The following is a 22,562-nucleotide window of genomic DNA, read 5'->3' on the forward strand; positions in this document are numbered from 1 at the left end:
GGATCAGTTGAGTAAAAGCACAATTGCACTCAATATGGCTTTGAAGAAAGAAAAATCTAATGATTGTAAGAATAAATGGTATCTACACTCTACAGCTCTAGTGTATGTGGTTGAAAGCCAAGATACTATTTATAGCTGTAATGATTGATTTTAGCGCCAGTGAAACTTATTTTACAGTTCATAAATGTACTCACACTAGATTAATTCCGAATGCTTTGGGGAACCTATGCACTATTAAGTCGTTGACCTTTGTCACTTCAAACTAAGATACATGCAGTACTGTGCCTTGTCCCTTGTGGAGAGAGAGAGGGAAATACTGGTTAAATGTCTCTGCTATTCGGCAGTCATGATTGACTGTTTCTTTGTTGATTCGGACTGTAATACATGTAGCATTAAAACCTGGGGGAGGAGAAATAAAAAAATAAAAACCTGGCTACAGTCACATCATACTCTGTTATTCCCAAATCTGTCTATGAGCATCTGTTTTTATGTGTGCGCGATTATGACTAGGAATTACACACATTTTCTCCCCCCCCCCCCCCCCTTTTTATGTTTTGGCACTTGCTGCTGTGACGTCAGGGACACAACTCTGTTCCACAGGTGATATAGGTTGGCCTTCTAATTATGTGAAAAACATGAAGGCAAACTAAGATTGGCCTTGGGGAGGACAGTCAGTACTGCTTAGGGGAAAGCAGTTAATTCTTGCCACGTGCCGGTCAGCCGATTAGAGGGAAGGTTTCCACATGTAATATTACACTGTCTCAATACGTATTTTTTATTACTTCTTCCAACGCTTTTCGGGAGATGCTACATTCTCCCACGCCTGGGGAGTTTTACAAGTAGAGGGCTGTCCACAGTGCCAGAGATTTTGTTTTGCTTGGTTTTTCTTCTGTATCTTTTATATCCACTACGACTTAAATGAAACTATCCGCCAAAGCACCAAGAGAGCACGGCAGGCAGAACGATTGGGAATAAAGGGGCCATCTTCCAACAGAGTCACCTGTGGAAATGGAGGATTTGGTTTTGGTGCCATTTGATTTTCCTTTTTCCATTAGGCCCACAGCACCCATTGTAGGTTCGGAAATCTCTCTAACTGAGTCTAGTCAGGTGCCCTACCGTTCGGACAGCACACTATAGGCTCAATTTGATGAATGCGTTTCCCAGCACAGAGCGATTCGTAAAAACACACACACACACACACACACACACACGGCCAGATGGATACCAATTTATGGCGCATATCACAAGACTGCATGTTTGTTTCATAGCTGTACAAGTTCAAGCTTTATACTTGTTTTTTAATACTCCTATCTTTTTTTTTAAATCATTTGACCTGGCATACTCCAAAAGCTATGTGCAATTCTGTAGCTCTGAAAAAGTCTTGAGAGATAGTTGATTTGGGAAACTGCCATATCAAGTTAAGAGTACATAGTTTATTTTTCTCCAGTGTACTTTGTCCTGATATGAATCAAAGCACTTATGCTCACACTGAGGGCACTGAGGTAAGCCCACTGTACACAGGAGAGGAAGTAAGGCCAGGGGAAAGTGCCTTTCTCCCTGAGGGGACCTTCACAAAGACTTGTGTTTTCATGGAGATCTGATGCTGCTCATTTCTACCAGCACATTGCAAGCCAAACATTTTACTCTGTACAGAAATGCCAAACACATTGTCGTGACAGTGGAATTAAATAAATGCAACCATTTCAAAAGCCAGTTTCATCGGTGACAATGCACCAGCGCAAATCTTACATTCCATGTTTAAGCATCTTGATCCAGGCTTTGTGGACTGAGTATTCAGATTTTTAAACCCTGGTTCACTATCAAAATTTGTCCTTAAAAATAAATACTTGGTAAATGGTTGGCATATATATAGCGCCTTTATCCAAAGCACTGTACGTACAATTGATGCTTCTCATTCACCCATTTATACATACACTCACAAACCAACGGCAAGTTGTCATTATTTTCCTGGAGGCAACGGCTCTGATTATTTATAATTACATTTAAGATCAATCTGTTTGCTTATCAATGTGACTGTGTGATAATGCAAACATGGCTCAGGAACAGCTTAATTTGGCTAAAACTATTAATGCCACAGAATGAGAAAATACTGTTTTGCCAAAGAAGTCAGAGGTTAATCAAATTTACGATATATAATTGATTACGTATAGATCTACTGTATACAGCACATTGAAAGGGATGGCTTTCCAACACACAGCATTGTATAGTAAGTATAGAAGCATGAAATTGAATCGTAAATTCTTTCTGGGGGCTGGTTTTCTGCAGGGTGTGAATTGTGAGGTTATGAACACCACCTTTACAACTTCAGCCATTTAGAAAATGACCAACAGCCAAAGTGAGGCAAGACTTTACATTTAAATCGAGGGCACACAGTATTAGGCATTCGTGAGCACTGGGTATGATAAGTTTGATTTGGGTCCTGATACCTGCCTATAATGAAGCTGGACTTCGTAAGGTCTCATGTTATAGGAAAGAATAAGGAATAAAATGTTAAACTAAATAAAGAAAACATGAATTAGGTATTGAATTGATTGCTTCCAATGCAGATTACAAAGGAAATCGTTTCTCAGAAATAATAGCTTGAGGTGAAGATAATCTTCTGGGTCACTCATTTGGAAGGCAATTTCAAGAGCAAATGATCACACTTTGCGATATAAATTTCTGAATTATTTGTCCATTGCAGAGCTATTTTCTCAGTTATCTTTCTGTCTAAATAATAATGTGAAAATATATAACCACAAATTAAAAATGATTAAATATATTGTAAAACAAATCTGTGAACAAATGAATAGTCATTTCAAACGCTATATTAATTAATCAATTGGCATCAATGAAAGCTCTTGTGGGAGCAGTCACAGTAAATCAAACACAGTAAGCCCAGTAATGCTAATAATGTGTGTTTGTGAACCATATATTGTACAGTGATGAAATCTAAACAATAGGAACAATAATCAAAAATAAAAGACATAATTTTCTGAAAGATAATTTCACAACATGTTTTTCTCATCCAGGACACCTGTATCATGTCAAAGAACACGTAAACCTTTTCTGCAGGGTCTCAGAAGTTTATAGGAGATCAGCGTAACCTCAGCGTGACTCATAACACACAAATGTAACTTTGTCGCTATTTATTCAGCCAAAAACAAGCCACCATACAGAAGCCAGGTGTGATCAAATGCTTATGGCCTATATGTCAATTAAGAAGGTAATTAGGACCAGGTGCTCATCAATGTGATTGTGTGACAATGCAAACATGGCTCAGGAACTGTTGTGTACACAGATTTCTGGAGCACTGCTCTATGGATAGGCAAGACCAAATCAGAATAGTCTGGCTGTAATGCACGACTCCAAAAACTAAACCCCATGTATTGCCACAAGAACCTCATGGTCCCCATCAGGCGTGTTTGGGAAGAAGTAATGATTTGGGGCTGTTTTACACAGCCACAGGACCTGGATGTCCCACAATCCACAGTCCACCATGAATCCCTCTCACTGTACTCTGGATGTGCGATCAGTTTAGCCACTAAAGCTTGGCACAACCTGGATCATTATATGACAGGACATTCGGCCTCATGCAAGAACATACTCATATTCTTGACATAAATGTATCATACTTTTGCGTACAAAGGGCTCATACAAGTGTGCTACAATAATGAATAATGCTTCGATAATACGGTAAATTATGTGGTTACATTAACTCGTCTTATACCGTGTAAGTTAATGCAACCTTATGAGCTATTAACTTAACATTAACAGACAAAGAAAAATGATGCCTCTCAGTTGAATAGAACATAAAAATATGAATTAAAAAAAGATCATGTATGTATGTTATTATTGGGCTATTCAGCGGGGCTATGTTGCATTTAAAATGTATGTTTTGCAAAAACATCATAAGCTGTTCATGACACGTGCAATATACATTGTAAACCCGTGCGAGTGCATGTTAAAACAGACATTTTGCCCAAAACAGCGGAGAGATACTCTCAGTGACCCTCTCCGTGTATGAGTATGTTGTAGCTCCAGCACCCTCTAGTGTTGTTCCAATTTCTCTTGCATGTGCACACCAAACAGAACGCCAAGCATTCTATTATGAGCCTACGAGGGGAGTTCTCAGGGCTGTTGATAACCCTCTTCAATATCAAACCATTCCACTTTTTGGGAATTCATCAGATATTCTTATCCTGGGCAATTTACACAGTGTACTTACTTTCTGTACAATCAAAAAACAGCTGAAGCAATCCAGGTTAAGTATGTTGCTCCACACCTTGCTGAAGTACCCTCATTATGTTTGGGGTCAATTTAACCCCATTCAGTGTTTGAAATCTTTTAAATAACAGTTAACCTTATTTTTTGATACTTGATATATGACTTTTCCTAATTTGGTGGGATTAAATTAAGTAAACATGCAATCAACAAAATGCTATCGGTAATGTAGTCACATTGTATAAACATGGTGTGTGGAGTCATTTTGCCCATAGATTCTATAGCTTGAAATGACCTTTTTTTCATATTTAGGGATAAATAACTAGTGATGGGTGATGTTAAGAAGGCAACATTTAAAGTATTTATTTTTCTACTGCAATAATTTTGTGTAATTTTAAACTTTTGGGAGTCAATTTGACCCCAAACATAAAAAGGCAGCATAAGATTTCAGAATAATCGGAGGGTTACGCTCATTGCTGAAGAGCACAGCAGTAGTACTGCAGCAGGATATTAGACCTGCAGTCTGGAGTTGTCAGCTCAGTACCATAGCCACTATGCCACACTGCAACTGCTGACACGATACGCCAGCACTTAAATCAGGAGTCTAATGAAAGTGCCCATTGTACAAGTGTAAGCAAAGCTTTGTGATCAATGCTCTGCTACAGCACAAATATAAGGGCACTAAAATGTGTACGATGTAGTTGACTCCACACTATGTAAATGTGGTTGAGAAATGGAACCAAAACCGTGAATACACAGTTTTGACATTAATAATAAAAGCCTTTACACCCAAAGGGGTGTAAACTAAAACTAAACAACAAAAAAAAAGCTACAAGAACGATTGGGCAGCACTTGTGGTACTGGCCCTGATTAACAGAAGTATAGTCAAAGCCGTCAAGCAAAGTCTTGAGCAGGAGGAGGGGTTTAGGGGGGTTAGGGTGTGTTAGGGGGGGTCATACTCACAGTAGCGGGGGGCGTAGCCGCCACCACGCAGTACAGGATGAGGGGGGTTAGAGGGGGTTAGAGGGGTGTGTTAGGGGGGTTAGAGGGGGTTAAAGGGGGTTAGGGTGTGTTAGAGGGGTTTAGAGGGGGTTTAGAGGGGTTTGGGGGGGTTAGAGGGGGTAGAGGGGGGTTAGAGGGGGTTAGGGGGGGTTAGAGCGGTTAGAGGGGGTTAGAGGGGTTTAGGCGGGGTTAGAGGGGGTTAGGGGGGGTTAGAGGGGGTTAGAGGGGTTTAGGGTGTGTTAGGGGGGGTTAGAGGGGGTTAGGGGGGGTTAGAGCGGTTAGAGGGGGTTAGAGGGGGTTAGAGAGGTTTAGGCAGGGTTAGAGGGGTTAGGGTGTGTTGGGGGGGTCATACTCACAGTAGCGGGGGGCGTAGCCGCCACCACGCAGTACAGGATGAGGGGCGGTATGAAGCTGCTCTCCTCCCCCCCGGGGTAAGGCTTCAGGAGCTCGGCGTCGCTGCAGAAGAAGCCCTGGATGTGCACACTGAACGTGTCCGTGCACTCGAAGCAGTACGCCAACAGCACCGTTCCCGCCATGATCACGAGCTGAAACACAGCGTATTCACAAAGCATCAGCCCCAGCGCAAACACAGCGTTTTCACAAAGCATCAGCCCCCGCTGAAACACGGGATAACCTGCTCAAGCTATGTTTTTAAACTGGTCAAGCTGGCATAGCTGGATTTTACAGCAGGTTAAAAATGTGAAGGACACACAGTTGTCCCAACACACATCCCCAAGCCTAGTGACCCACCACCACCCCCATACACACAACACCCCCTAGTGAACCCCCCACCCCCACCCCTTACTCCTGATCCATAAGGATTCCCTCAACACATTTCTTTTCAAAATCACCTCTCAGTTTCTCTGTGGATATCAAGCACACACACAAACACAAATTCACACATAGACACATGCAAGGACACGCACACACTCAAATTCAAGCACACACACACACACACACAAATTCACATACAAACACATGCACGCACGCACACACACACACACACAAATTCACACACAGACACATGCACACACACACACACAAATTCAGACAGACACACAAATTCACAGACAGACACACGCACACACACACACACACACACACACACACACACACACATTTGGTAAAATAAAAAAAAGAAATCGCTTGGTTACTTCTATAATCCATCACTAAGATCAGAAGAAGACTATCAGAGGATGCAAAGACAGAGGCCACATGCAGAAAGTGCAACAAAGGAGCCTATATTTGTAATACACACACTGAAATTCTGTCCATCATGTGGTGTGTAGGCAGGCATGCACACAGAGTGTTCGGTTTTATCCAATGCAGGCAGGTATGTATAAGCATGCACAGTGTTGTGGCCCGATCCGGGATCGGTACGCCACTGGAGTGGAACGGCCCGTGCGCCAGAAGCTAGGAACGCTGATTGACGGCGAGTATTTCCCTGTTTCTTATTTGAATGATGCAGCACCCTGGAGAGAGCCCGGGGGGGGAGAGTCAGCACCAAGGCCAGCACCACCGGGGCGAGGCGCATGTGGAACGCGACCGTGCACGCAACTAATGATCTTTAATTGAACAGACACAGCTGGACTGCGTTAGAGGGAGAGAGCCGCGCCCTACAAGAAGGAAAGCTGGCAAACAGAGCGGGGCTTGTTATGGAGAAGGAGAGACATGAGGCCAGTGCGTTCCCGAAACCCTGCTAAAGACAAACAGATCCACGGTTAGACAAAGCGTCGAGGAAATCCGTGAAAGAAAGAAAGAGAAAGCTCCATTGCTTGCGGAGAGGCCACACTGAAGAAACCCAAATCCAGGACGCATGTGAGCACAACACTGCCGACATATGCAAGCTAACCCCCTGTACCTCTATTCCTAGACGGAATCATCCCAGGAGCACTAGGAAGGACAACCGAGACCAGGAAACTGTGGAGACTAAAATGCCCTGCCCCCAACAAAGATGGGCGAACGTTGTGATCTGAATGCCGGTCCTTTTTCTTTTTTTCCCAGCCCCGGGAAGGGAGAGGCGGCAGTTCATTTAAAAAAAGATTTTTTTGTGGAGAATTATTTTGGTTCTTGATGTTTTTGTCATGCACTCTGAAGGTGCCTACAGAAAACGAATTGTCAGAAAATAAAGAAATTCTGTCAATCACCACTCTGACTGGTCGGTGCTGAATTACTTGACCCGTGTTGCACTCTCTCCCTCTCTCTCTCACCCAGCGGGTCACCACACCGTTACAGATAGTGAGTGATCAATCAAAGTGAAAGTGTGATCATTTTAAATATCTACTGTATATATTCTTTATAAATCATGTTCAGTCGTAGTCCATCATTAAACTGATATTTCATAAACTACTGTAAAAGAAAAAATATATTTCTATAATTTCTAGAGTTTACTTTATTTAAAGTTCAGATTTTTTCATGTGGCTCATCAGCAGGCCAGTTTGTTCTGGTGGGGTGTACTGTTTAAAATGACAGTTCACAGACAGGTTTTTTTATATTCTAAAACTTTTTGACTGCAATGAATATTTTACATATTAAAATGTTCCCACTCACTATCTGCCAGTTTTGCAGTTGTTGGTAAGGGGCACTCTGTGGTTTGAGCCCAGCGTTTGTTACCCTGTTGCTAGGAGGACTTAATGTAGAGTGGGTGGCTGTACGACAAAGCAGACTATAGGACTATAACAATGTGTCAGGCCAGATTTGAAAAGCTTCATTACTGATTTTATAGGTGTTAGAAACATCTCACAAAACCCTGAAGATTTTTCTTGGTTTTTTGTTTGCTTCCACAAAAAAAAAAGGTACAAAATATTGTGCAGATTGTACACTACGACACACTAAGTAAAGCTTGTGAAATGCATTTACATTTTTTACACCAAGCATTTGTTTAAAAATTTCACAACTGTTTTGAATTTATTTTTAAATAACATTCAATAAAGCCTTTTTCGGTGAATCAACACCAGCCTTTGTGATGTCCGTATGACGTGGCTGTCTAGATTATGCTATGCTTCTAATCTATGCTAAGTATTGCTAGTAAAAATGTATGGAAGAGAACATAAAAAAATGCTGAAACACTCCACTGTTGTGCATAACAGTGGTTCTATAAATGACAACGCTGAATACCAAATCCACATGATCTGTCAATCAGCACAATCATAACCCAGTCAGAACGACTAATTCACACACGCCGATTAATTATAAGGCTGCCAAAAACAGCCTAATAACAACTAGGCTCCTCTAAAACTCCCCACCCACAACAACTCATTACATGCTGTGTAGGCTAATAAATTACTCTTTGCTGCTTTTTGAATTATGATTATTTGTGTAGTAAATATGCAGGAAATATTACTGAATGCAGTCATTATTTAGAAAGGGTGTTCCCTTATTATGGTGGCAAGGATGGTGCAGTGGGTAGCAGTGCCGCCTCACAGCAAGGAGGTCCCAGGTTTGAATCCCCATCGGCCGGGGCCTCTCTGTGCAGAGTTTGCATGTTCTACCCGTGTCTGCGTGGGTTTCTGAAAACTACTCCATAGACAGACGATGGAGCTGGTCACTCACGGGGGCACAGTGAGGGGCACAGGCTGGGCCCTCACCGAAAGTGGTCAGAACTGCACCGACCATCTCCAGCCAGCTTCTGTTTTCTTTCTCCTACCTGCATACTATATTAGAGACACGCCACTCTTAGTTACGAAAGGGCGTCACTTACATACTGTCGTCTTTAGGTTAGCCAGTGTGGCAGCTGCTCTCGTAACGCAATGCTCTTGACGTAGGTTACTTTCTAAAAACCCTGCGGTTTGACTCTGAATCTCCTGAGATGCTATGCTATGAGATGCTAAGAGCTTGACGTTCTGAGATGCAGTAGCATATATTGCTACAGTGTTTTTCTGTAAAGTTCAAGTCCAGGCTTATACAAGCAACTAGATCATGGGTTAACATTGTTACATCCACAAAGTCTTGATATCCACAAGAATAGACATTACATTAGCTTAATGGTAACGTTGAGCTATACTGCAGTCACAGGTTAAGTAGGCACAGTGCACTTAACTGTTAAAGTTCATAGCTTGGTTTGCGAACATGATTAATACTCTTGAATCACAGGTAACATCCGTTTAAGCAGACACTTTGTGACTAGGATACTAAACTGAGTTAGGCATCATCAGCTTTAGCTTAGCTGTAAAGTGTGTGCGTTAATATATGTTAGTATTAACCCAATAACCCAATAATTATTAAAAACAGACAAAGGTCCAGCAATCATTGTCATTCATAATGCATGAGACATCCATGCAATAATTCTGTATCAGGCCATTCCCCATAATAATACTCAAATCACTCATGAACGGCAGTGGTTCTAACCGATTTACCGTCAGTTCTCTGCATAGACTCTCCCCCAGTCTATTGTCCCGTATTCCCCTTTCCAGCATGGTAGGCTAACATCGGCGCAATACGACCAGCATGGGAGGCTAACATCGGCGCAATACGAGCAGCATGGTAGGCTAACATCGGCGCAATACGAGCAGCATAGTAGGCTAACATTGGCGCAATACGACCAGCATGGTAAGTAAGTAAGTAAGTAAGTAAATTTTATTTATATCAGCACCTTTCAAGCATAAGAGCACAAGGTGCTTCACAAACAGCACACAAAAAGAAAACAAGAATTAGACAAGACAGCAACAATAAAATATAAAAGAGATAAAAATACACAAAACATCAAACCTTAAATATTAAAAGCCATTTTATAAGAGTGAGTCTTGAGCTGGGACTTAAAAGTGGACACGGAGGAAGCTATTCTGATATCCAAAGGAAGGCTGTTCCAAAGTCTGGGCGCTACAACCGAAAAAGCACGATCACCCTTCATTTTCAGCCTGGACTTTGGAACAGCCAATAATGCCAAGGAAGACGATCTGAGTGTGCGAGAAGTTTGATATGATGTTAAAAGGTCAATGATATATTCCGGAGCAATGCCAGCCAGAGCTTTAAAAGTAATAAGTAAAATTTTAAAATTGACTCTAAATTCAATAGGAAGCCAGTGTTACGTCGCTAGAACTGGGGTAATATGGGCCCTTCTATTTGTCCTAGTCAAAAGTCTGGCTGCTGCATTCTGCACCACCTGGAGACGGGACATGGATTTATGACTTAGACATGTATATATGGAGTTACAATAGTCCAGACGTGAAGAAACAAAAGCATGAATGATTTTTTCTGTATCCTGCAATGATAACATGCATCTGATTTTTGAGATATTTCTTAAATGGTAAAAACAAGTCTGGATTACTTTTGTAATGTGGAGATTGAGATTAAGTTCTGAGTCAAAAATTACTCCCAGATTTCGAGCAGTACTTTTCACATTATGGTAGGCTAACATCGGCGCAATACGACCAGCATGGTAGGCTAACATCGGCGCAATATGACCAGCATGGTAGGCTAACATCAGCTCAATACGATCAGATCAGTGCATCCCTACTGCATACCATTCCTTTATGCAAGTGTTTTGTTGCTTAACAGTGTTTGTCTACGGCTGCAACTAATATGATGGTAAAGAGAATGGTGGAATGGTGGATAGTAATAGTTATTATAGTGCATTGTACGACATACAGATAAGCCTTGCAATAGACAATAAATGCAGTAATTTCAGATGTCTCAGTAGAAATTATATGACGTTTCATGTTTCAGACATAAAGTACACAAAAATAATCCCTGGGGGCGGGGGAGGGGGGGCAATAATAGAATAATTCTAAAGAACATAAAAGCGGAGAATCAGTCAAAGTAATCTGAACACAAACATACTATAAAAAATACTATAGATTCTGCACTCCTCAAGGAAATGCAGACCAACTAATGACAGATAAATTCTGGGAAAAGCAAGAACCAAAAGAGCTGTAAGCGGTTTACTCTGCCCTTATCTTAAAGGCAGGCTGCTCCGTCACCCAACGTTATTTTAACAGAAAATAGCACATAACTCAGTTTTGAAAATGGAAAAGTTGCAAATGACAAACTATTTCACCGCAAAATTGTTTACTTGCATAATGGTTTCAACTGCCTATAATGTACATTCCAATATGTGTGCAAAGATGCTAATATTACTTGTGACCTCTCTTCATGCTCTGAATCCATTCTGCATAATGCAGACTCGATGAACAAAAGTGGACAAGGAACTGAACACAGTGTTCTGTGTTCAGTTATTTCATAGTTCCCATTTGGACAAGATGACATTTTTCACTAAAAGGCTTTTTCAGCCATTAGTACCATGAGTAGCATTCAACTGTCATCATTCAAGAATTCTTATTTTATTTTCACATGGCTCAGCAGCCAACAGCCACAGCAAACTGTCACCCAGCTATATACAGTAAAGGAAGCCTTTTTAGTGACATTTCGATGTATTTTTTTGAAGAAAGATTACTTCTTATTATCCAAATGAACACATTTTGGTCATTCAAATGTTGGTTTAAACTATTATTGCCCCAAGGTCCTGTCTCAGATGAGAGCAAATTGAACAAATTGGTCATTTTGGACATTTTAGAGTATCGGCATGTTTGGCATTGTATAAAAGAAGATGCACCTCTTACCCCCAGTTAAATTTGGTGGAGGATCAGTGATGTTTTTATTCCAGGGGTCCAGTGGGACTGGTTAAAATCAATGCTATAATGGATTCTACCAAGTATCAGACCATTTTGGCTGACAATCTACCATGGTTGCCTCTACCATAAGGCTGAGACATGGCAGGAGATGGACTTTCCAGATGTGCCCTGCTTACAAACAACATATACATAGAATACAGTAGTAAAAAAATACAAAAGTGCTAAATACAGTGATAAACTACAAAAGTGCAAAGTACAGTAGTTGTCAAAATACAGTAAGCAAATGCAGAGCAATCAGATAATCAGTGACAATTACAAACTACAGTCCCATAGGCTGTAATATTAAGTGTTCGCAGGGGAATAAGGGATGGCAGCTCGTTCTGTTTCTGGAAGGAACTGACTGACGCACTTCAATCCAATCAGAAATCTGTTGGCAGAATTGAGCAGGGCAGTTGGTAAGCGCAAACCCAAGAATGTGAAGGATCTTGCAAGGATCTGCATAAAGCAATGATCCACAATCCTGACCGTTCCCAAGCATTACAGGTCAAGACTTCATGCAGTTATTCACCAAGTACTAAACCAGGGGTGACAATAATTCTGGAGCCTTGCTGAAATGTATTTTCTATTACACACAGAAATAGTGTATTGATTTATTGATTACTGCAATTCCCTGCTCTTCGGTCTCAGACAGACATCCCTCCACCACCTGCAGGTAGTGCCAAATGCTGCTGCAAGGCTTTTAACTGGTACAAAAAAACATGACACATTACACAAATTCTCCAATTCTCTTACACCGATTCTCTATGCACTGGCTCCCGGTTAGTTTTAGGATTAAAATCGTGTTGTTTGTTTTTAAAGCTCAGGAATAAACACAAATGATTCAACTAATGAACTAATCATGGCCTTCAATCAAGGCCTTGATAAGTAGAATCAGGTGTCTCAGTGTGGGATAAACCAAAAACCTGCACCCACACAAGCCCTTTTTGGATGAAACTGGACACCTCTGTTCTACAAAATACAGAGAGGTTCACTTGATACAATTCTTTTTTTTTTTTTTTTGCATAGTGATTCAGTATTTTGTTTCTAGTGTGCTAGCAAACTGGACCTGGAACAGAAAGAGCCTGCCACTCAACATTGCCTTAGGCAAGTCAGCCAGCTGTTTTACATACGCATGCCTGCGCTTTGATTTTTGGCATGTTTGCTTTCAGCCTGACATGAATGCATATTACAGAGACCACCACTCTGCTAAACTTGCCACTTCATTCACTAAATATTTAATGAAACCTGTCACTGCCAATATTACACAGGAGGAAGCATCTTTATTCTGTTGGAAGCATAGCACAATTATTTATTTGCATTTTGCATTTATTAAAGCATTTTCATTATTACATTCTTGTAATGTGTGATTGTTCTTTTTTGTCCATTTTTTTATTTTTACTTTTATTCTTTTTTGGTGGTGGTTATTCATTTGTGCTGCCATAGAGAGTGTGATGTTACAAGTAGTGTCACCATGAAAATAAAGTGCTAGTTTAATTCATTTACATACACTGTATGATCCAGGCGGCACGGATGGTGCAGTGGGTAGCACTGCCGCCTCACAGCAAGGAGGTCCTGGGTTCGAATCCCCGTTGGCCGGGGCCTCTCTGTGTGGAGTTTGCATGTGCTCTCCGTGTCTGCGTGGGTTTCCTCTGGGTACTCCGCTTTCCTCCCACAGTCCAAAGACATGCAGGTTAGGCTGATTGGAGAGTCTAAATTGCCCGTAGGTATGAGTGTGTGAGTGAATGGTGTGTGTGCCCTGCGATGGACTGGCAACCTGTCCAGGGTGTATTCCTGCCTTTCGCCCAATGTATGCTGGGATAGGCTCCAGCCCCTCTGCGACCCTGTTCAGGATAAGCGGGTTCAGATAATGGATGGATGGATGGATGGATGGATGTATGATCCACATATATTTTCTAATACAGCAGCTCTTCTGCTATTGTGAAGTGGCAAGGTCTCATCTCACATATACATTCTCATGACGTCAACTGCATACATTTCATAATGTGTATTATTAATCTCCTAGCTCTCTCAGGTCAGTGGTGAGGCCTCTTCATGTTTGTCACTGTGTTTATACTGACCGTTTGCAGCCATACTTCAGAGAGAAACAGGAGACATAAATATTGGTGACTATGAATTATTAATATTGGGTTATAGCAAGCTACATATAATCATTTTAATAAACTTTACTGTAGTGTAGTGTATGTAGTGACACCCCACAGAAGCACTTGTGTTTGTTGGAACCATACACACTGCACCTCCTGGCCCGAGGTTATGTAAAAGTGTACAGGGGGCACATGAGTTTGATTGAATCATTACAGTCGTACCAGCACACTTGATCTCTGACACTACAAATGAACTGGCCTTGAGCACCTCGGTAAAGGCACTCACAGGTTGCGTAAAAATACATTTGTATTCTAATGACACAGCTAGCAATGGCAAAGATGACCGTCTTTCATTTTACCATTATCTTATCAAACCTTATTTTTTATGATTCAAGTTTGGTTTTGTATTCACAAACTGACTTTTTATCTAGGACATGGCAGCACACTGGGGAATATATCTTGCAAAATTTAGGTGGGTCTTTGAGACTGCAGACTCTTGGGAAGATCCTGCAGTGACCTTGTCAGGCAGGAAACAGAGGATAGTATTGTACTCCCTCACTTCCTGCAGGGGTCAGTGTGTACCCAGCAATCCTGCATCCTGCTTCATCACTCATCAAATTCCTGGAAGGATTTTAGCAAAGCTTTTTCTGAGGTTATGCTGCAAAATTGGATGGTAAAACTAATTTTGTTGATAACTATTCAATTGCAGAGAAAACGCCATTTATGCCATTTAATGTATTTTTCCCGCCACCCCCACCCCTCTCTTGGGTGGTCAACATTATTTTTATTTAGTGTCATAATTCACTAAAATGAGGGAGTGGTATAACAGAAACAACATTTAAAATAATATTTTAAATACAGATAAAAGTTCTGTGCAGTTCTTCTAGGAAATGTTAAGGATAAATGATCACCTTTGAGATGATAAAACTACTATTTCTATCAGTAATGCATATACTAACACAGGTTGTTTAGTTGGGCTTTTGCACAGCACAGCACATCTTACACAGACTCCTCATAACTTAATAAAAAGTCAATTTGAATTCCTAGACATAAGAAATACATATAATAACTAAACATTACTAATTTAAAACAATGTCTTCATGAGAAAAACAGCTCATATGGCAATTAGAGCCCACTCCTATCATAAAAGCACAGCACAGGAAATAGATTTTCATATAGAAATGAGTAAGCACACACTGTTTTCTCAGGGCCTCCCAGCTCTGCTCCTCACCCAGCAGTGGGTCCTGACCTACACGGCTTATGGCCCTGACCCACAGTCTCTGAACCACCAGTTTGAGTCTCAGGTTCTAACCTGGTTTCATAAGACATACTCCTTATGAGTGCTTACTGTCTAGCAAGCAGTAGATGTGCACACTGTCACCATAACAGCTCGGCTGGACTGCAGGGTGAATCCACACCCATTACAGACCTGTGCAAAAGTCCACCCTGGATTTATTTAATAAAAATTTGGTGGTGGATGTTTTGGGTGTTTTTGTGTGTGTGTGTGTGTGTGTGTCAGTAGAAAAGAGCAAATTTGAGATTTACAAATCATAATTTTCCTAATTGTTTTGTATTTTGTTGAAGGTACATTAGGTAAGATTTCTATGTTAAAACATTGTTACAAGATCTTTGTAAATCCCTTCCTATTGTTGAAAAAGGCTTACTGACATGCCTGTGATTAAAATCCTTAAATTTGGGTTTCAAATATACAGTTAACGGACCGAGACTCTGTACCAAATCATTGCACAGTATATGTCAGGTTCTGTGTTTTTCTGTATCTATTTTTGTTTAAGTCTTGAGCATTTCCATTGATTTGTACCCTCTGTGCTTACCATAGTCTGTTTTCTGTTTCATTCCCTCTCATTCATTTGTTCCACCTGTGTCTTGTGTCTCATGTCTTGTCTTTGTTTCTCTACCTCCCCACGCCTTACATGTACTTACTTTCTGTCTCTTGTCATTCAGTTCACCTGTTTCTCATTGTGTGCTTGTCAGTAGTGTATTTAATCCTGTCCTTGTTCAGTTTCTTGTTGCTAGTCTTATCTGTTATATTCTGTTCCCTACCCCGGTTCTAGCTTCCTCTTCCCTGTGCATCGTTCAGCCTCCACAGGCCGCTTGGCACCTCCCCCTCTCCGAACTTCCACCTCACGCTCACGACTACTGTCTGTTCTGGCTCCACGGTGGTGGAATGAACTCCCCGTTGAGGTCAGAACTGTAGAATCTCTTCCCACCTTCAAGCGCAAACTGAAGACGCACCTCTTCAAGCAGCACCTCTCCCCGTCCCTCCATACCTCCCTGTGAACCTTAATTGTTGTCTTTCTGTGATTTGCTTTTTGTGTATCGGTATTTTTAGTTTGGCTAGGTAAGCAGTGCTTGGCTAGTTAAGTTTGGTCACTTTTGCTTTGTTGTTTGTTTGTTTGTTTAAAAAATAAAATAAAAATAAAAAGAATTCAAATAGGCCCTGGTCCTTATAGTTGTTGTACAGGTAGCAGTTGAAATTGTACTTCCCTCTGGGGTCTTTCAGCGCACTTATCCCTAGGCACTTTGTTGTACGTCGCTCTCGATAAGAGCGTCAGCCAAATGCCATTAATGTAATGTGATGTAATGTATATTCTGTCTGGTTTGCTCTGTTTTGCTCTGTTTTGGATTTTACTGGTTTTTGGTCTCTGCTATGGATTTTTCTTTTTGTACATTTGCCTGTCTGTCTTCTTGGTTTTTGAACTCGACTTTCCCGATTACACTCTGCCTGCCTTGCATAATCCTGTCTGCTTGGATTACAACCATTGCCTGTTTTTGGACTACGTTTTGGATCTGCCCTTTGTCATTAAAGCTTGCCTTATTATGTTACCCCTGAGTCTGCAATTGGTTCCCTTTGTCCGATCCCTGACAGTATAACTGTATTATTATTCAAGCTCATTAGTTGAAAATTGGTTCTAATTGCCACAGCCAATGATGTGGGGGGATAAACAGTGTTGTGGTTTGAGGGTGTTTGTTGCTGCAATTCCTCTCTTGAAGTCAGAAATTACCCATTGTACCTTAAAATAAAGTCATAGAAAACTTTTCCGATACAGATTTGATCAGATTTGACAGTATCAAAATGCAAAGTCCCCAAATCAATCCCCTCAATCGCTATGAAGAAAATGTGCATTTAAAAGAGCCGTTTGGACTTCCTCGAAGCTGTGACATCACCATGATAAGCTTGTTTGCTTCAGCACAGCCCTCCTTGTAGCTGGAACCAATCCAAGAGCTCTGCACAGACGCCGTTCAGAGTGTGGGAGCAAGCCAGCCAATCAGAACCGAGCTTCATTAAAATCTTGTGAGAGGCACTGATGAATGGCCACTTAAAGACAGTGATTGTTTTCTGTATGTAAAACCACACAAACGTCTTCTTGTGGGACCAGTGGTCCTCCAGAGAAAACATGGCAGCAGATCCATCAATTATTCCTTCATTTTCCTGTATGAGCCGAATTAATGCGAGTTTTCAGCCAACTTCAGGCTATATGCAAGTGAGTTTCACTTAGAGCTAACTGGAATTGTTAACATGACAGGAACCAATGGCAGATGGAAAAAATAAAAAAATAATTAAAATGTCATCGCATTTTAACAAGGAGGCCATCCTTTCATGAAAGAGATTTTTCATCGCTCACCGGGGAACAATTGTTTGTGTATGCACTCCTGTGTAGTATTTGGGTGTGTTTAAATGTTCCAAAGTTGTAATTAGGTTATCTGCTTCTGTAATTAAAGTTAACTAGGCTGTGTTTCAATTAAATACAACTGGAGCTCTCTAATTAGCTGATAATCTATTCATAGTACAGACGTAGCCAAAATGTGCTGAACTACAAATAGAGTATGCACTGTTACACTTGAAGCAAAACATACATTCTCAAACCTCACATCTTTAAAGCAAACTCTTGTAACGTTCAGCTATGACTGAAAGGTTATTGAGGACCTGTGTAATTATGTTACTCAAATCTAATATTGTTCACAAAACAATACTAGACAGCTAGACTTGCTAGACAGCAAGTTGACACCTCTTATCTATTTTCTGCACGTTCATTGTAATGCACTGCTGCAATTTTAAGGAATATCACTGTTAAAGATGTAAATGAAATAAAACCAGAATAGTCACATTTTTAATGGAGTAAGCCCTTACCTCTACAAAGATGAAGCACGGTATAATGGAGTAACTACGAAGTGTGTTGTCTGATGCCATTTCCTCAGATTCGAGTCTCGATCACAATCTAAAAAAGACAAGAAAGATATCAAAAGTTCTGTTCTTGAAGTATTTAGTATGTTTGAGCCAAGGGTTACATTAGCACAAATGCGTAATTTGCAAACATAGAGAAGCAAATGTGAACATCTTGGCTATTCCAAGGTTAGCAAGCTAAAAATGTGCTATGAATGAATTTGAATGAAGTGGTAATTGACTAATCAGCCAAAGCCTTGCATGTTTATATCATAAATTCTCAAAAGATGCTCAGTGCCTTCATTAAACACAATCGCCACAGGGAAACATAGTGAGATACACATTTGTGTGAAATGATGATGACATTTTACATTATCACGCCATTATTAAAAACAAAACACTTATTGCCTTTCATTGCCTGTTCTGTCAAAAACATTCAAAGATCCAGTTGGTAACGCATCATAGTCATGTAGGCGGAGCCTTCCGAGGGGGAATATAAACCTGCGTCTGCCACTGTTCTTAACAGGGAGCCATCATATATAATCGCCATTTTAGTATTTTAATGAATAATAATTTATTCAATTCGACATGAGTTTTCCCAAAATTGCACCCAGATGTCCCTAAAACATCTGCATATTTTTGTCCAGACGCATGAATGATCAGAAAAGCTTATTTTTCTATTAAAACAGATTTTCCAAAGCTTCCCAAAGCTCTCCAAAGTGTTCAAAAAGCTCTCCAAAAAGGATAACTCAACCGAACACTTTCTAACAAATCAGCATCACATTTAAAATGGAACTTTATTTTAAAATTAGGTTAACCAGAGCCCCGTCAGTTACAGGTTTATATCTACAGCAAGTCCAAATCCTGGAATTACGCGCGTCTGTATATTCATTCTGCGGTGCAAAACACAGCGATATGTCCGTCACCTGAATGACACATTATAACTTGTTAGAAAGGGTAGGAAACCCTGTACAAGAAGCATGCCATGTTTTACATTAGTTTGGTACTGAAATGATGTAGCAATGCATTTACACAACAATAACATGTACACTCAGTGTGCACTTTATTAGGTATTTATTAGACTTCTAATGCTGAAGCCTGTCTACTTAGAGTTATGATGTGTTGTGTGTTCAGAGATGCTCTTCTGCATACCACTGTTGTAATGTGTGGTTATTTGCGTTACTGTCACCTTCCTGTCAGCTTTGACCAGTCTGGCCATTCTCCTCTCACGTCTCTCATTAACAAGGCGTTTCTGTCTCCAGAACTGCTGCTCACTGGATTCTTTTTGTCTTTTGCACCATTCTTTGCAAACTCCAGAGACTACTGTGCACGGTGAGTATATATACTAGTATATCATAGGCATGTATTCAACAAACATTATGTACAGTATTTGGTGAAAGCTATGGGTGATTCCCTGAATAGTAGTGAAATAAAATATCGCCATGTTCTCTTCCAAATGCATAATGGAAATGGGTAACAGCCTCAGTCCAAATGCCTGCTAGAATAATGTCTTTAAAAATTAAAGGCAGTGAGACTAGTGTTAAACACCCATGTATTATGTAGAACAAAAAACACCTGTCCATTTCAATCATACACATTCTCATCCCTGAGCAAGCAAAACAGCTACACTGCAGAGCAGAGGAAACAACCTTTCAGAGCAGAACAGCCAGTCGGAACAGCCAATACCAGGAGAACAGCCAATAGCAGCAGAACAGCCAGTCGGAACAGCCAATAGCAGCAGAACAGCCAATCAGAACAGCAACACCACAGAGGCTCTGTTTGACCCCCGGGATATATTACCTTTTCCCACCATTTACCTGTGCTTAATTTCACACCACTCTGCTGTTACCCCATCAACAGTAAGCAGGTCACCTCTCCAAATGTTCAGATACTGATGCAGGGTGTCCCTCACTGCCCTGTGCTTGAGCCCTTACTTTTCCTCATATGCATACACTCTGAGACATAAAGGTACAGTGGAGGTACACTTTTGTTCAAAGTACAATTGTGTACTATTTTGGTATGAAGTACCTTTTACAAGCAAAATGGGTACAAATGAATTGTGTATTTCTGGCTTGGAGAACCATTTTACATGATTTTAAATACCAGTTGTAGACTTCCACTACACAGTAAAATTAGTACCATTGGGACCATATGTACTCTAAGAGTTGATTTAACATTGAACATTTTACTGTGTAGGTAGAACCTAGTTGGCAGTATGCAATGCGGGGGAAAGCATTCATATTTCAGGAGACAGAATGTGCATGCTCAGGACACTTGTATTTGCACTGTTCTGGACAGATGGGAACATCAGAAAGCTATGGGCTGTGTATACAGTCTTGTAATGGTTAGCATTTTTAATGATTATCCTGTATTTCCAACACTCACCCTGCTACTGTAACTGCTCACTGACTGTGAAACCTATTGGCGTTTGCTGTACATCATTTTGTTTTTTTGTTTGCTATACACAGAATGTGAACATACACTCACTGAGCACTTAATTAGGTATTTATTAGACTTATTTTATCTACTGCTGTAGCCTCTCCACTTGGAGTTATCATGTGTTGTGTGTTCAGAGATGCTCTTCTGCATACCACTGCCGTAATGCGTGGTTATTTCCGTTACTGTCACCTTCGTGTCAACTTTGACCAGTCTGGCCCTTCTCCTCTGACGTCTCTCATTAACAAGGCGTTTCTGTCTGCAGAACTGCCGCTCACTGGATTTTTTTGGTGTTTTATTGGCACCGTTCTTTGCAAACTCTCGAGTCACTTAGATCACATTTTTTCCCCATTCTGATGGTTCATGTGAACATTACCTGAAGCTCCTGACCCGTATCTAGATGGTTGTAAATGGTAAATGGTAAATGGTTGGAATTTTTATAGCGCCTTTATCCAAAGCACTGTACAATTGATGCTTCTCATTCACCCATTCATACACACACGGCGATTGGCTGCCATGCAAGGCACCGACCAGCTCGTCAGGAGCATTAGGGGGTTAGGTGTCTTGCTCAGGGACACTTCAACACAGCCCAGGCGGGGGATCGAACCAGCAACCCTCCGACTGACCCGACATCTGCTCTTACTGCCTGAGCCATGTCGCTCCCATGGTTGTATGCATAGCACTGCTGCCACACAATTGGCAATTAGATAATCACATGAATAAGTAGGTGTAATAAAGTAAAAATGTTCTTAAAAAGTGATTGGTGAGTGAAAGTACAAGTAGGAATTTATTTGCTCACCAAAACAGGCAATTTCATATACAGTCCCCTCCTAAAGTACTGGAACAGCAAGGTCAATTTTTTTGCTTCTGCTATACACTGAAGATAATTGAGTTTGAGGTCAAAAGATGAGATGACAAATCTGAATTTCCACTTTTATTTTTTGGTATTTTTATCTAGATTTGTTGAACTTACAACATATCACCTTTCATATCAGACAACCCAATTTTTAGGTGAGCAAAAGTATTGGAACATGTGACCGGTGTTTTTTACTGCACAGATGTGTCTTGTTAGATTGATTGGTGAAACAATAGTCTTGGGTTTTGCCTGTGAAGACTGCATTTGTGTTAGAGAAGATAAACCAACATGAAGACCACAGACCTGTCTTTGGGAGAACAGCAAGACATTTTTAAGCTTAGAAAAGAGGGCAAATCAGAGCCACTGCAAAAGCATTGGGGATAGCTGGTACAACAACATAGAATGTCCTGAAAAAGAAAGAAACTGCTGCTGTATTGAACATTGAACAGGTCGACAAGGAATCAACCTTTGTTCCAGAACTTTTGTGGCTCATCTCTGCACATGGACTGATGAGACCAAGATTAACCAGAGATCTACCAAAGTGACAAAAAGGACAAAGTGTGGAGAAAGAAGGGATCTGCTCATGATCCAAATCATACAAGCTGATCAGTCAAGCATGGTGGAGGAAGTGTCAGGGTTTGGGCTTGCATGGCTGCTTCTGGAGTGGGCTCACTAATATCTATTGTTGATGTAACTCATCATGATAACATCAGGATGAATTCAAAAGTCTACAAAAACATTCTGTCTGCCAACTAATTAGAAATGTGACCTAACGAATTCATCATGCAGCAAGTCAATGAAACTTCGTTGTACGTCGCTCTGGATAAGAGCGTCTGCTAAATGCCATGTAATGTAATAATGACCCAAAACACACTGCCAACACAACAAAAGACTACATTAGGGAGAAAAAGTGGAAGGTTTTAGACTTTCCAAGTCAATCACCAGACCTGAACCCAATTGAGCATGCATTTCACCTCCTGAAGAGGAGATTGAAGGGACTTAGGCCTACTGTATGTTGGCCTGGATAAAAGTGTCTGCTAAGAAGTATATGGGTTTATATACGTGATTATTAATATTTTTAAGAGTAATTGACCAATTGAACAATGTCGTGGCTAACTACTGTGGATAGTCTAACGATGCTGTCACCCACA

General features: G+C 40.7%; 1 protein-coding gene across 1 annotated transcript in view; it reads right to left on the bottom strand.

Annotated features, from left to right (window-relative positions):
• plppr1 (phospholipid phosphatase related 1) overlaps positions 1–22,562 on the bottom strand; it is a 41,508-nt gene that overhangs the window by 15,210 nt on the left and 3,736 nt on the right. The window contains exons 2-3 of the mRNA XM_061263338.1: positions 18,087–18,174; positions 5,583–5,771 (exon numbers count right to left, since the gene is read on the bottom strand). Coding sequence (XP_061119322.1) covers positions 5,583–5,771; positions 18,087–18,146 — 249 coding nt within the window. The 5' untranslated portion in view covers positions 18,147–18,174. The remainder of the gene's footprint in view (positions 1–5,582; positions 5,772–18,086; positions 18,175–22,562) is intronic.

Source organism: Conger conger, chromosome 12 (assembly GCF_963514075.1).
Source record: "Conger conger chromosome 12, fConCon1.1, whole genome shotgun sequence".
Taxonomy (NCBI): domain Eukaryota; kingdom Metazoa; phylum Chordata; class Actinopteri; order Anguilliformes; family Congridae; genus Conger; species Conger conger.